This window comes from Calypte anna, chromosome 5A, assembly GCF_003957555.1.
Source record: "Calypte anna isolate BGI_N300 chromosome 5A, bCalAnn1_v1.p, whole genome shotgun sequence".
Taxonomy (NCBI): Eukaryota; Metazoa; Chordata; class Aves; order Apodiformes; family Trochilidae; genus Calypte; species Calypte anna.
In genome coordinates this window covers 32,338,435-32,353,658 of record NC_044251.1, presented here as the reverse complement: position 1 = coordinate 32,353,658, position 15,224 = coordinate 32,338,435, and the positions used below count along the sequence as shown (strand labels likewise).

The 15,224-nt window shown below is 36.5% G+C and overlaps 1 protein-coding gene across 9 annotated transcripts in view; it reads right to left on the bottom strand.

Moving 5' to 3' along the window:
- The window catches only part of PPP2R5C (protein phosphatase 2 regulatory subunit B'gamma), a 64,413-nt gene that overhangs the window by 18,507 nt on the left and 30,682 nt on the right, over positions 1 to 15,224 (bottom strand). For all 9 annotated transcript variants that reach the window (XM_030451762.1, XM_030451757.1, XM_030451759.1 and 6 more), the window contains 2 exons: positions 3,604 to 3,803; positions 519 to 629 (listed from right to left, as the gene is read on the bottom strand). In XM_030451762.1, the coding sequence (XP_030307622.1) occupies positions 519 to 629; positions 3,604 to 3,672 (180 nt within the window). In that variant the 5' untranslated portion in view covers positions 3,673 to 3,803. The remainder of the gene's footprint in view (positions 1 to 518; positions 630 to 3,603; positions 3,804 to 15,224) is intronic.

The window sequence follows — 15,224 nt, the reverse complement described above, 5'->3', positions numbered from 1 at the left end:
TATAATCAGAACATTACAAAAATTGCTACTTAGTTTTTCAGAACTGCACAATGCTTATGTATATACTGCGCAGTAAAAGCTTTGCTTTTGCTCTCCCAATGAAATACAGGAACATAAGGTTTTATAAATGGCATTAAAATTCTGCTGAGCTCCATCACTAGATTTTACTCCAATGACACATAGTCATCTAATATTAATCATGCCCAGAGGTACCCATTCTGAAAATTCTCTGTTCTCCTGTTTATTGCAGTACCTCTAAAAGCTAGAACAGTGCCAGAGTCAGATCAAAGCATTCAACATGACAAACGGAAGCTCATTTAAAATCAAAGCAGCAACATCTGTACTGCAAGAAATGAGCCTTTATCCTCTGATATACTGAAATTTTTTTCAAATATTATCAGTTAAAATTAAAGAAGAATTCTAAACATTTCAGGGAATGTAACTGACTTGAGATAAACACAAACTAAACAGTTTAGAGTGAATGAACGATGACTTTAATGTAAAAATTTCTTCAATACCTGCAGATGAGGCCATGCAGCTTCTAAAGTTGGTTCATCTTCCTCTGGATCAAATTCAGCTCCCGTTGGATTGGAAGATGGTGGTAATGTTCGAAACATATTAACTGCAAACTGAAATCACATGTTCCTTTAAGAATTTTGAAACAAGCAAATGATTAAAAAACAGACTTCAAAGATGGTGTTGACTGACAATTCTTTACATGAACTATTTCAATTAATACTTACAAAAATACAAACTTTTAAAGTTTAAACACTAATGAGGATCATTCACTCTTTAAAGATTTCTAACTTGGAGAACACTTTTCTCTCTAAAGCAAAAGCCAGGACACGTTTTATGAGGATACTGAACTCATCTCTTTACACACACATTTTAAAACCCCAAGAAAATGCACATAGACTGTTTGCACAAACATTTTACTATATACACATTACAAGGCCTTGCAACAATCTGCAAAAGTGGAAGTCAGAAGAACTGCAGAATGATGATTACCCACAAGTCTTCTTTGTAATATGTTACCAGTTTTACTCCATGGGTATACACACGCAAGGAAACACTTCAAAGCAATTCTTCCCTTCACTTTTTAGTGGTATTTCTCTTAAACCACATCCCTTTACCTGGTATCATGGGAGGCACCGAGGGGGAAGACATGCACTTCTTAGTGCTCTCACCTTGCACTTAATCTGAATTCTCAACCCCCTGAAAAACCACTTAGCATCCTTATGGAAATGGGGCAGACTACAAAGATGAATTACATTCAAGTTGTCGATACATACACAGATAAACTATTTTTGTGTTTCCAAGTGCCTAAATGCACTGTCTGAAACAAGGCAGTACTTTTCACACACTTCTTTAACATGGAGAGTTTCAAAGTATCTAATAAACAGATTTATTCCTGAAGTACTCTAGTAATTCTGAATATCAGGTAGGGCAGACATTGGCAAGAGACAAGCACATAAATGCACCCAATAGACCTTTTCTTGTTCTATTTCTTTGCTTACTAATTATCAAGCCAATACCAAGCAGTCTCAACCTTTTACAGAAGAACAGAAAAAAAAAATCAAGTCAAATAGTATGGGGTCCCCTACTGCCTGCACTACTTCAAAATGATCCTTAGAGACAAATGCCTCAATCTCTCATCAGCTTGAACACATTGCAGAAATGATGAGCAAACTACCAAAAACCCCACAGTGATGTACTGTCCTAACTCTTCATAATGCTTGAGTATATTGGGTTCCATAAAGAAATTATCTTCAAGCTATTCCTGCTTACAACACTAAATACACAGACCATTTTGTGCTTTATAAAATTAAGATGTTTTAAAGACTTTTGCTCACAATGAGAATGGTGGCTATGCCGGATGGAAAGCTATATCCTGCACAAAACTCATTTATCGAAACAGCTGCAAATGGATGCATGGAGCTTACATGTAAGGCATAAATATACTTTGTTCTAAATGTGTACTACGGGGGCTGCATATGCACAGGAATTGACCTATATACTGTTACTGATACTCTAATGCAGTAAGAGATTGCAGGTGTTTTTTGCAGGTGTGTAGAGGAAAATCAGAGAATACATTTCTCAAGTCTGGCAAAGTATGAGACTAGGCAGAGAAACTGATTTGCCAGGAAAAAAAATTTAAAAGTACATATGTTCCTAAACCGAATGTATTCTGACCATAACTGTTTGAGGGAGGAAAATAATGCAAATAATGCAACATAATAAGACAAAAAGTGAGGAAATTATGTGCAGTTAAGACTTCTTACAGAAACACAATTGTCTGTCATAGATACTCACGAACTCATCATGAACTGCATTTTACCTCAATGAATTCTCATCAAGGTTATTCTCTTTCATAATTCCCCTCTAATCAAGTATTTAAAAAAAAAAAAGCACTGTTGGCAAAATCCAGAGATATAAATAAGAGATATAAATCCAGAGATATAAATAAGCTATCAAGACATAGGAAAAACTCATTAACCACCCTCAACGCTTTCTGTATGTTTGACATCTAGAATTATATGTAATCCTTATATATTCAGAAGTTGTCAGGAAAATAACTTCTGTAAAAGCTTATGGTTCACTTAGACAAGAAGCAATTGTCAGAGTAAGCAAGATCTTTTATACTATAAGATCCTCAGAATCTTTGAAGAGCCTTCAAAGTCTCCCATTTGCAGGAAGACCTAAAAATTTGACGAAGTTCAGTTATGTTTACTGTTTTCTTATTCCCACTGAAAATTCACCCCAAGCAACAAAGTCTCAGGAAAAATGATTGTGTCACAGACCGTGAAGAGTTTCTTGCAGACTTAGTAGCAGCTATTTTAAAAGATGCTTTCTGTTCTCAGGATACTGCACACAACAGCTACAGATCTCAACCCACAACCACTTCTCCATGCAAATGGAGTCAGAGTCACCACAATGAAAGCCAAAAGACTGGTTATTTCCTGGCCTCCTCCTCTGCAGTGAACCTTTGCATGACAGAAAACTAAGCCAGGTCTAGCTAGATAGAATTCTGACAGGTAGCAGGGAGAAACAGCAGAGGCCCTAACATCTCCTTGTCCCAGCAGAACCAACACCTGCCATCTTGTGTACTAAATAAGGTCTGACTCATTCTTACCTCTGAACACAGAATAAAATTCATAACTGGTACTGAACAGAATTACAGAAGATTCAAATGTTTCAAATTTGCAGAGGTGATCTTAATTTTTTTCAAATGTTCAGTATTACAACCTACATTTTTTTAACAGCTAGATGTATTTAACTTTCCTTATTTTTATAAACACCTAGTAAAAAAAAGACTTGTGGGAACAAAAAATGCAACCCTGTTCTTTTTTTGAAAGAAAAGATTTCATTTTGACTAACTTACACCATAATTTGCTTCTGCTTCATTTATATCGAGCTTCTCTTACAAACAAATCAACAGTAGCAATGGGATTTCAAAACAGTTACATTACCATTTTACACTGTGTAAACATAGTTGATATTTTGAAGATTTAAGTATGGTTTCTTAAGATAACTTGATACATTTGAAGAAGCAACTGTGAATTTCAAAAAAAATCAAAATACTTCTCACTGTTAATCACTTACCATATGTACTACTTCGGGGTAAATAGGCTCTGTTATCACATTCCGGTTGTGTGTGATATATTCTACCATTTCACTTAAAGCTGCTCGTTTTACTTCCTTCCACTTTAGGTCACTTAGTGGATCAGAAACGAAGTCAAAAAGTACACAACATTGTCGCAACTTCTGGATAAAAAGCTTTTCTTGATCAGCAGGAGGGACATCTGGAAAGTGAAAACAATTGTTATATTGTAGAGGCCTCTCTTCTCCCCATTCTTACTTCCCAAAACACAGGTACAGCAATGCTTAGGACTACAAGCAAGCTTTCTGAATGTTCAAACAGCTTCCAGGAATTTAATGTTTCAGAGTACAAGAACCCCAGTAAAATACTCTGTATATGATAAGATGATTTAATAAAATTGAAACAATGATGCATACTTGCCTTTGCCAGGAAAGGCAAGGGAAAAATACATACTTGAAAAAACATCACGGAATTCAACATGAGATTTAAGCAAGAGCCACTCTTTAAACCTAAGAGCTGCCACCTCAGAAGTCCATTTTTATATCATGTGCATTACCAATCTATTTAAGCACTTGCAAGAATCTGGTTAACTGTGGCCAGCGCTGCAAAATTAAGAGACCATCCTTAACCACCAAGAGGAGCCAAAGATATGAAAAAAAATTAACATTAAATTAAAAACCAAACTCAGTAAATATCTCATTGATATTTATCTATCTATCTATATCTTGTTGATTTTATATATCTTCATATAAAAAACAATTTTTTCCTGGTTTAAGAAAACCAAAAATAGAAGCAAAAAAACCCAAACAAACAAAAAAACCCCACGTTAAAGTTCAGTTTTTAAGTGCCCGATCACATGTTCAGTATAGCATGATACATGAATACATCAGTTTTAACTGATTTTATTGAAATAATTATGGCAATAATGAACTTCAAGTGTGCTTCAAGAGCACACTCTCCCAGTTACCAGCATTCTATCCTAATAGGTTATACTGGATATTTCCAATACTTCCAACGGAGTGGTGCAGGGAAGAGGTCTTTCAGCTCATCCATAAAGTTTTATTAAAGCTATTACTTCTAGCTCCACTTAAAATAAGCTTGAGGAATTCAAGAAAGTACTACAATTACATACAACATGCAATATATGTCATACGATAACAAGCCTGGTAGTGGGAGTTTGGCTGCAGATAACTCAAAGCAGGCAAGTTACTGCTGTATGCACAGAAAATACTAGGACTCAAAAATACATAAAATATACTGCTGTAGGAGCATTTCTTTGGCAAAAGAAATGCTCAAAACAAGAAAAATTACCACAGTGATCCAAGCCACAGGAACACTTATGGAAAACCAGAGTGCTTGTATTAGATGCAAGAGAACATGATCTGTAAACATTTAAGTGACATTGAAGAGCCATAGACAACTTCTGCTCTTCACCTCAATAATGAAGATAAAGGGATGCACATGTAAGTGATCTGAAATATTCATAAAAGAATGCAGGCTTACTCCAAAAGAACTGAGCTGTAAGTTTAAGGTCCTTCTCTAGTTAATACATACTATACCTGTAAACGTTCCTACAGGTAGTTCTCACCAACTTTTTTTTTTTAAATACACTTACCACATTGAAGATTAGATAGACATTCAGCCTGATCTATAAGAACAAAGCCCAGAACTCCTAAGCAACTCCAGATCAATAATTAAAAACATTGTACTGGTACCTAGAGCTTCTGAAAGGATTAGAAGAAAACACATTATTTTCATCAGCTATAACAGTAAAGTTGTTTTGTTCAAGGCCAGCTAGACAGGGTAGGTTTTAATGCACAGCAGGAATTCCCACTTCCAGCCAGCACTCACTCTTAGAGCAGACAGAAACTTCCAAACCACGGCCCTTGTCCAAACCAGCTGTCTTTATGCAGCACCATAACACACTCAGTAGTAGTTCAGGAGAGGGGTGGGGGGGAGAAATGAGAACCACCTCTAATCACTGGCTGTGGTCACTCTTTTGCTTTCAAGGAACTGAGCTGCTGCCAGAAATACCTTTTGGCTGTTCTTTAGATAACAACAATTCCTAATTGAGGATTGCAAATTGGGAAGTTTCATTTCCCTGCATTTGGAGAAACTGCACTGTTCTTAACTGCTGCTGTTCAGTAATGCACCTGAAAAAGACTGGCCCAGACTCCCAAAATAGGAGAACTACTCCCCTACAATGTTGACAGAAAATAAGGTCTAAGCAAATGCTTAAAATCATACATATATGGCATATTTTCTACTTAAAATTCAAAATCAAACTGAATTGTATTTTATTTTCAAGCAGTTCAAATTTCTGGACATTCAGGTGCTCCAGTAGTTTTATTTTAAACAGCTTTACTTCCAGCCAACAAGTCCTGGTTATTAATGAACACTTAGGCTTTATGTTTTCCATAAAGCAATAGCACTGCTTCTATGATAGATTCTATGATAGATACTGCTTCTATGCTGATTTGCAGACTGGATCTAGCCAGTTAAAATAGAACAGATCTTTCACCTATGACAGTCTGTGTATGAAACTACACTTAATCATGAGACACAAGTGGGCAGGGAGGGGCAGGAGGAAGATAATGGAATTACGAGTATGAAGGTATATAGCATACAAATTTTTGTTTCTACATAAATCTGTTGGCTAAATGGTAATTCAAATAAGCAGCTTTTCATTAGATTGACTCTTTTAAATCAGTATGTTCTTCCCTTTAACAGAAAAATATTCAAGGCTTTGGAATCAAATGAGGCATTATCAGAGTTATTAAACAGAAATAGCAAAAAACAAACAAACAAAAAACCCCAAGCAAAACAAAATCCCAAGCAAACAAACAAAACCCCACCGTTTAAGAAAGCCTGAAAGGAATGAGGAGTACATGTTTGTCAGTCCTGGAGAGAAGCTCAAAACAGGTGTTTCACAGCATTAATCCCTAAAGCTGCAGTCATTGGGGAATCCAGTGCTGGCGGCAGCTACCTCCTACCTCCAAGACTGCATTGTGTGATTTGAGGATAAGGAAGCTAAGTCATGACATTTAACTGTTTTAAGATGGGATATTTTAAGGACTGATGATAATGAAGCAGGAAAAAAAGCCTACTGTAATTTTATAATATTTTGCATAATTTTTACTTACTGAACAGCCTAAGGCACTGAAATTATTTCCAGTAATATCTTTTCTAGCTTAAATCTAAATCTAATGATGATCAACAGTGATCAACATCATGAAATGATCAACAGTGAATAATCTGGGCACCTAATTATCTAATGATTATTCAAAAGTGAACCAACACACCACCCTGCACCTAAGCTCCTGCTTTACAAGGAGTCTGATTAGAAGTCAACTTTCTTTGAAGAAATACGTAATATATCTGCAATAATATTTAAAAGAAAAAAGGATTTTTGGACTTTATTAAAATATTTAACAATAAAAAGTGAAGAGTAGAAGTGTTAACTGACTAAATACTTTAAAGGCAATGTAGCATAAGAAGGAAAACAGGAATGCTTATACAGGAAATGACAAGTGAAGCAAGCTGAAATGGGCTTGACCTAATGAAATAAAAAAATTCCACCTGAAAACAAGAGAGAAAAATGACAGGGAGGATAATCAAATAGACAACAGAAAAAAAAAACTGTCTTAACAAGCAAAGGGAGAAATCCAACACTAAGTCTTTGAAGAGCATACAGTTAAGACAACAGCAAACCCAATTTTTAAAGACAAAGAAAGCCCTCACTAGAAACCTGAGAGAAAAATTTTATTTCCTAGACATCAGAGTGCACTTGAATTCATTCTCACAGCATAAAGCCAAACATATTAAAGCAACAACTTAAATTGCATTTGAGAACTTTAAATATATAACAGTATCTCTGAAAAAATGAAGCACTACTGTGGCGAGATCACACCTGAGACAATTACAGAACAAAATTCAAGTGCATGGTGTAATTCAGAAGATATTAAGTAAACTGAAGAAACCCATGAACTACTGAATAAATGCTGCCAACTGTGCAGACTTGGTTGAAACAAGTATCTGCTAATCAAGCCTAACCATCTGCTGTAAGAAAAAGTGCTGTTTCCTGAAACACACCCAACCTCCACACACCAACCCATAAGTGTAGTCAGATACCGCTCACAAGTCTGAGTGTTTTGCCAACCAATGTTACCTGTCACCCATTTAAGCTAAATACAACTCAAGGGAAAATCAACTGCCAAATGTCAAATAACACGGTTATGTCCTCAGAGTGTATCAGCCTGCTTCTTTCTCTCCTCACTCTTGGTTCACACAGTAAACCCTGGGGTTAATGTTTGCTTTCTGCTGGATGCTTCTGAATGACAGAACAGGTGAATTTCATGATGTTATTAAAATAATTCTTAACAGACAAAGCAAGAATTCACAGAAAAATGCTGAGTCATGTGTTGGCTTAGTAAGAGGTGATATACCAGGTTAGAACCCAGGAAGAAAAGCCCTCCATGGTTTTCTACAAATTTAAGTGTTTCACACTCTAATGTAACCTAAAGCAAACATACAGCCCCCATGCAAGAATTCTGTTTTAAGCTACAGGCACAACTGGATGCATGTTCCAAGTTTGCCTCAAGTTAACATTTGTTTTGAAATTAACACCTCCATAACCTTTCCTTGACACCAACAATAAATCAGCTTTTGATATTCTCCATTCTCTTAGAAACTAGAAGTAGGATGGGGAATACATAGCAAGTCTCCTCACAACCACAGAATGATAAATGACTACTGAGAAATTTATTCATAGGAGGGATTTAACAACGCAGGTAACTCCTGGCTGAGAGGCAAACTCAGGTCTTGACTGACAACTAAAACCATCCCAAATCACCAGAGAGAATTTAAAATTCCAGCAGTCATTAAAAGATATACAAAAGTTTCACGAAAAAACAGCAGGATTTTTTTGTGGTTTTCTTTGTATCAATTTCTTAAACTTTAACAGACAGTTCCATTCTCTGCCTGTGGTTTTTTGTTTGTGGGTTTTTGGGAGCCGGGGAGGGGTGGGAAGTGTGTTTGGGGTTTACTTGGATTCTCCTCATTATTTGGCATAAGCAACACTCCTTTTTTCTTGTATGCCTGTGAAATTTAGGCACCTTGTGATGTGACACAGGTGAAAGAAATGGTCAAGCATGATAGCAAAAACAATGTGGGAGAGAAGAAAAAAATTATTTTAGAGCTAGGTCAGTTACTTGCTTAGCTGCCAATACTGGACATGTAAAATGCTAACAACAATTATCAGGAGTTCCCTGCTAGAAAAAAGAGCCACAACATTTCAGCAAGGAAAGTTTTGACTTGATAGTAGAAACCCAATTATGCCCATTTCAAATGTACTAAAAAAAAAATAATTCTTCTAACATAATCGTATTTGAAGAAAATTAAAGAGATATATATATATATATATGCTTTTTCTGTAAGGATTGAAGTGCTGAAGAATTTTCCATTTGACTAAAGAAAATCATTCCAGCACAATTATGTTCCACATATGTGTCTGAAGACATGCACATTTCCTTTACACAGATGTCTGCAATCTCTGCTTAATCTATTCTTTCTTATTACGATGGAATTGTAGTAAGAATAGACACTACACCTATTAATTAGTAACATTTCCCTGCTAGGTGTCAGTTAAGCTGATACTCTAAGCTGGTAACTTGCACCAAATTCTCACTCCTCTCAACAGAACGGTGAATTTCATTATGCAATACATTTAAATTGGAGCCTCCAACAGATTTATAAATTTACAGGGCATAAACAAGTTGCTTGGCTTAACTGGCTATAAACCCAAGACTGACCCACTCCTCGACATGTTTAGACACCTCACTTCCAGCACACTTCCAAAAATATTATTTTATTTACAATATTTTTTTAAGCAGAAGATTCAAACATGCAATGACAGCAATCTATTTTAATTTCTTCAATTTAAAAATAAACTTTAGGATTCTTTATCCCTTACTGTACATTAATGGCTGAGTTTCCAGTAAGAGTGAGAAAAGTTAAAGTATATACTCAAAATTTTACTTTAGATATGATGTGTTTATTCTCATTCAAATGTAAGTAGGATCTTGATTTCCTACTGGGATAAGAACACCACAGCTCTTATAGCATGCAAATGACTAACAGACTGTCCTAAAAAAAAACCTATGCATTTTTTATTTTAAGATACTTTATATAGATGATTAGATGTAACCAGAGCAAAAGATAGAAAAATATTCTGGGAATAGGCTAGAAGGAAACTTCTAGTGTTAAGACTAGTAACAGTTTATCTGCAAAGTATTTTTTAAGAAAAAACTTATTACATCCAAAGGACATAAAACACACTTTTTCCTTGTTATTAATGGGATTTCAAGTTTTCATCAATTATGTTCAAGTTTTCATAACATCACATAATCATTAAGATTGAAAATGTCTTTTAAAATCCTCAAGTCCAACCATTAATCTGGCACTGTGAAGTCCACTACTGAACCATGCCCTTCAGCACCACACATACACCTTTAAAACATCTCCAGGGATGGTGATTGAGCCCACTGCCCTGAGCAGCCTGCTCCAATGCCAATCCTTTCAGTAAAGAAATTCTTCCTAATATCCAATCTAAACTTCTCCTGATGCAACTTGAAGCCATTTCCATGTCCTACCACTTCTTCCTTGGGAAAAGAGATCAAAATCCACCTTACTACAATCTCCTTTCACTAGAGAGTAATGAGGTTTCCTCTCAGTCTCTTTTTCTGCAGACTAAACAACAGCTCCCTCAGCCTCTCCTCATGAGACTTGTGCTTGAGACCCTTTCTCAGCTTTGTAGCCCCTCTTTGGACACACTCCAGCACCTCAATGTCCTTCTTGTCCTGAGGGGTAGTTTTAGTACCTAACAGTTTTGACAGCACATGGAGACAATTAGCCAACTCCACAGAATCTGGAATTAATTATTAAAAGCTTTGAGGAGAAACAGAAACAATTTTCCTTAGAAACAAACAGTGCTGAATTTTAATTATAAAACATATTTCATAGTAACAGTCACAAACCAGAAGATTTTTGATTTATGAATAAAATTAGAGGAAAATACGCCTTTATGCCAATATAATTCTGCTGCCTTGAAAGGGCACACAAATTACACCATTAGTCATTAAATACAACTGAAAATTTCCAGCTGACTACTCTTCTATAATTCCATGGAATTCTCAACTCAACAAAAGTCCCCTCCAGAGACATATTATAGTAATACCCTTACAGATTTTAAGTGCAGTGTGAACACTGAACATCTTCATTGCTCCCAGCAGCAGAACTTACACTCTTTTACATGGGCAGAGGTTCTATACAAAAAATAAAAATAATACAAAGTGAAGTAAGAGGAACGCCAGAACATGCAGAGTAAAAGCAGTAATGAGATAAAATACATCCTCTGATGGAAAGCAATGCACAGTAAGTGATGCATTAATAAGTATGACACAATGTTAAAAGCTGCAGGAGGGTTAACTATAAGCAACCTACTTTAAAATTCCTTTAAAACTACTCTTGGTCAAGCACTGAAGACACTCCCTGTGAGTTGCTTCAGTATATACCACTAAAAAAACCCCCACACCTGCCTATGCCTAGCTGTGTACTGTAGCATGTCTTGCTGTCCCTAGGAAAAAAGTCTAGCAAAACTGTACAAGATGCAACATCTTGTACTAATATCAGTCCTTTGGCAATTCAGATAATTATCTTATACTAATTGATTAAACTGTCAAGTAAATATTCCACAGTTCTATAGATGTGAAAGGTCTAGGTTCATTAAGAAAATAGCTGCTGCTTGTTTTTAAGATGGTCTTGCTCCTCCTTTCTGATGCAACACTTTCAGAAATTAACAGTGATAGGTTTCAAACCTAAGGATCCAGTGTACAACTGGTTAAGCAGTGTACAAGAGCAGAAGTGCCTGAGAACTCGCTGTGAGTATGTAAGAAACTTTTGGCAAGATGGATGACCATGCACTCCAGGAGTCAAGCTGAATATCAATGAGTCTGGGTGGCTCACTTGTTCATTTAATATTTAAATGAACATACATGCTCAGACCCAGTTACATGCATCATCCTTAAAAATACCTAATGTGGAAAAGACAAGATGTGTACGAAGGTGAAGATTGTTGTTACACAGAAAATACAGAAGGATGCTGCAGTATAACAAACGGGAAAAAAAAAGTAATGTGAAAGGTGACTGACATTTTTTAGATATGCTTTCATAATCTGCACAGGCCAGTTTCAGACTATCATAAAGTGTTAATACACAAAAAATCCAAACTGCACACATGTAAGGGAAATAGTGCTTGAAATTTATCAAGTTCCTGCAAAGTATAAGACATTTGCTAAATGGAGCCCTGAATCCCCCATACAGGGATTTGCTAGAAATCCCTGGATTTTTAGACTTTTAACATAACATTTTTATAATGCAAGGAGATTAACAGAAACTTGTTGTAAGGATCTGTGGTAGAAAATACACTGTTGAACCTTTTCATAAATACCAGGGAAGATGAATAGAATGGCTGCACAGTTTGTTAATGCAGTATTCATTGTCAGTTTAAAGCTTCTTATGAAGTGCTGCAGAAAAGTCTCACAAAACAGAGTAAATTAACTCAATCTATTAGATTTTTCCAAAAGCTGATAATTGTGAAGATATGGGGGTGAAAAAGCTGACCATGTACATTTATGAGTTCTAGCTCATTCAAAAGATACTTCTAAAAGTTACAGATGCTCTGTAAAAAAACCCTCATACCTGGCACAACTGTTGTTTTTTTTTTTGACTACTGCTCAGCTCTTAACAGAATATTAAGAAATGAACAAAACATCCTATTAATGTGTCAATACTCTTAATATTGTATGTAGTTCAAGTCACCTATCTTTTAACAGTTTGCAAGAATATGATAAAAATAATCTGAAAACACTGTAACATCAAAAATTGAGAGTAAACACAGATAAGAGAATGACAGAATCCTACAATAATTTTCACCAGAACAGGCTGCCTCATTTCTGCTAGCCTAATCCCTGGCTCAAAGCAGGGTGAGTTGGATAAACAGGCTTTTCATGGCACTGTCCAGTCAAGTTTTAAGTATCTCAAAGCACAAAGAGTTCTCAGCCCCTTTTTTTTGAATCTTGTTCCACTGTTTAACCAGAGTTATGGCAAATTTTTTTTCTCCTTGTATATAACTGAAGTCTCTTGAGTTGCAACTTCTATCAGTTACTTGTCACTGTGAACCTCTGAGAAGAGTGTGGCTCTGTGCTTTATACCCTCCCATTAGTTTAAAGTAAGATCTCATCTTAGCCTTCCCTTCCTCAGGCCAAACAAATTCAGTTCTTTCAGCCTCCTTTTGTACACCCTGAGATTAATGGTTACTGTTCTGCATGCTGAATTTGATCTGTATTACTTCCAAAGTGTGGGCTTTGGCTTCTACTTCCCATTTCATTACAAAAGAGATGGGTTTTTTTTAGCTCAGAAAAAAATTCCTGCAAAGCAGGGGTCTTCACAATTTTTTTGCAAGCACAGGAAGATGAAATTGTCTTCAGCTTAATTATTTTTCAAAAAGAAAAGAAACACACGCTGGGTTTGTTCCAAAATGAAAGTGCCAAGCTTTTCTCCTTTAAGAAATAATTTGCATGCTTCAGGTTTAAATGCAATATGAAGCTCACTTAGAAGTTCTTTCCTGTGTTTACACACTGTCAAAAGGCAGTTGATCTTCCATAGCTAAGCATGAAAATATAAAGGAAGTGGAAATGCACCTTGCAATAACTAGAAAGCAGTTGGTTGCCTTAAGAACCCAGCAGGAGTTTGTGGTGATCAGGTAACCCTTCAGCTGCAGATCAAAGATGGTACGAGCTCAGGGATAACACCAGGGACAGGTGCTTGATGCTCTATTAGTACCTAACCTAATAAAACAATGATCTTTCACCAGGCTTTGACAAGCATGCAAATTTCTATCTAACCACTTTGATATTTACATAACAAAAGCATTACCACCAACATTTTTAGCCCTGTAGAAGAGCACTATGTGAAGGTGGAATTTGAACTCCCTCCCATGATCCCATACTCATGATTAATACATACAAGGAGCACATAGAAAGTATGGACAAAGCAACATCACTTACCTTCTTTGAAAAAAGTTATCTTTTACAAAATCTGAAGTAACTTAAACAACAACAGTTGAATGACAAAAAAAAAAACCAACAAAACTTGCTGCTCTGGAAGGTTGAGTATAAGGATGGATTGCGAGATATCTGAAACAGGTTATGGCCTACAGGAAGCATCAGTTTGACTTAACACAGCAGCAGGGTGCTCTCACCTTCCTTCCCACACAACTTTCAGTATATCCTGCAAAACACCTTGCAAATTATTTTTGAAAAGCATGAACAAACATTACCAGTCCCTCTCCATCAGCAACTAAGCCACTAAAGTAGCTTCGACTTCCTGCTAATTCTGCCACTGCAGATCAGATCAGAGTTTTCTATATTTTGTTTAAGTCTCTGTGTCCTGAGTACATAAAGACACTGGCACTTGGACTTCTTCTACATTACTGATAAAACAGTACTAAGAGACTGGTCTTAACAGCCAACATTTGAACTGTTTTTCTGATGAAAAATGTGTGCCCTCTTCAATGAATAAACATGTATAATCTGCCTATAGAATGAATTATGATTATTTTCCACTTGCAACTGCAGGCTATACTACAGCTACAGTTTCCAGCAAGACAACTCCCAAGAGTAGATATGAACTGGTAACTCTGAAGTCTAGTGACAAATGTTTACTGTTTTCTAATCAATGCTGCTCTTAAAGCTGCTTTCTCTATGCTTAAAGTGCTGAAATGAAAACCAAAAAGTCCCCATTCCTTCCCCCAGGGCTTATGTCATTTATGTGGATCCTCCTGTCAGGGCCTTGAGTGCACTTCCATCACCCTAGGGGTTTTGCTGCCAGCAGGGCTCCAAAAGGAAGAAGATGCATCTTGACAACACCATTTAGCACCCTGCTTCTCTCCTTTCTGTAAAATCTTGGATTTATAATTAATAGTAACCCTCTCCTCTGTGCTGGCCGCATGTCATCATCACAACTATTGACCTGTCTATCCACAATGATCTTAAAGTATGTCTCCAAGCAGATATCCCTGACCAGTCACTTTGGCTACACCATTTGTTTCACTACCAGCCAGCTACCAGCTCAAGCCTCTATGCAGGAGGACAAAACACAGCAGTTATTCCATGGCCATAATGGCCACTTAAACCAAAACTGGAATTTTCTTTAAAACCATTATTTGCTTCAGTACAAGGTAAGTTTTCAGTTCACCATGATAACCAGTGACAAGCAGCTCAGTTGGCCATCATGCGCTTTGTGCTCCAAAAAGATCAACGCAGCAGTTGCATAACCTGGATGGGATCTCCTGGAAAGCCTTGCTGCAGGTGGAATGACCATGGGCTCGCTACCCCAGCACACTAAACACTTTGAGCCAGTGCTTTCAGCACGAGCAAACAGAATGCAGTAACAGCTCCATGCCACTTGCATTCAGTGTGGATTATGCTCTTTCGGTGCTTGGTATTTTCCTACAACAGGTCCAAAGTAATCTTCTGCTGACTTGATTTCTACACATAGGTCTTGA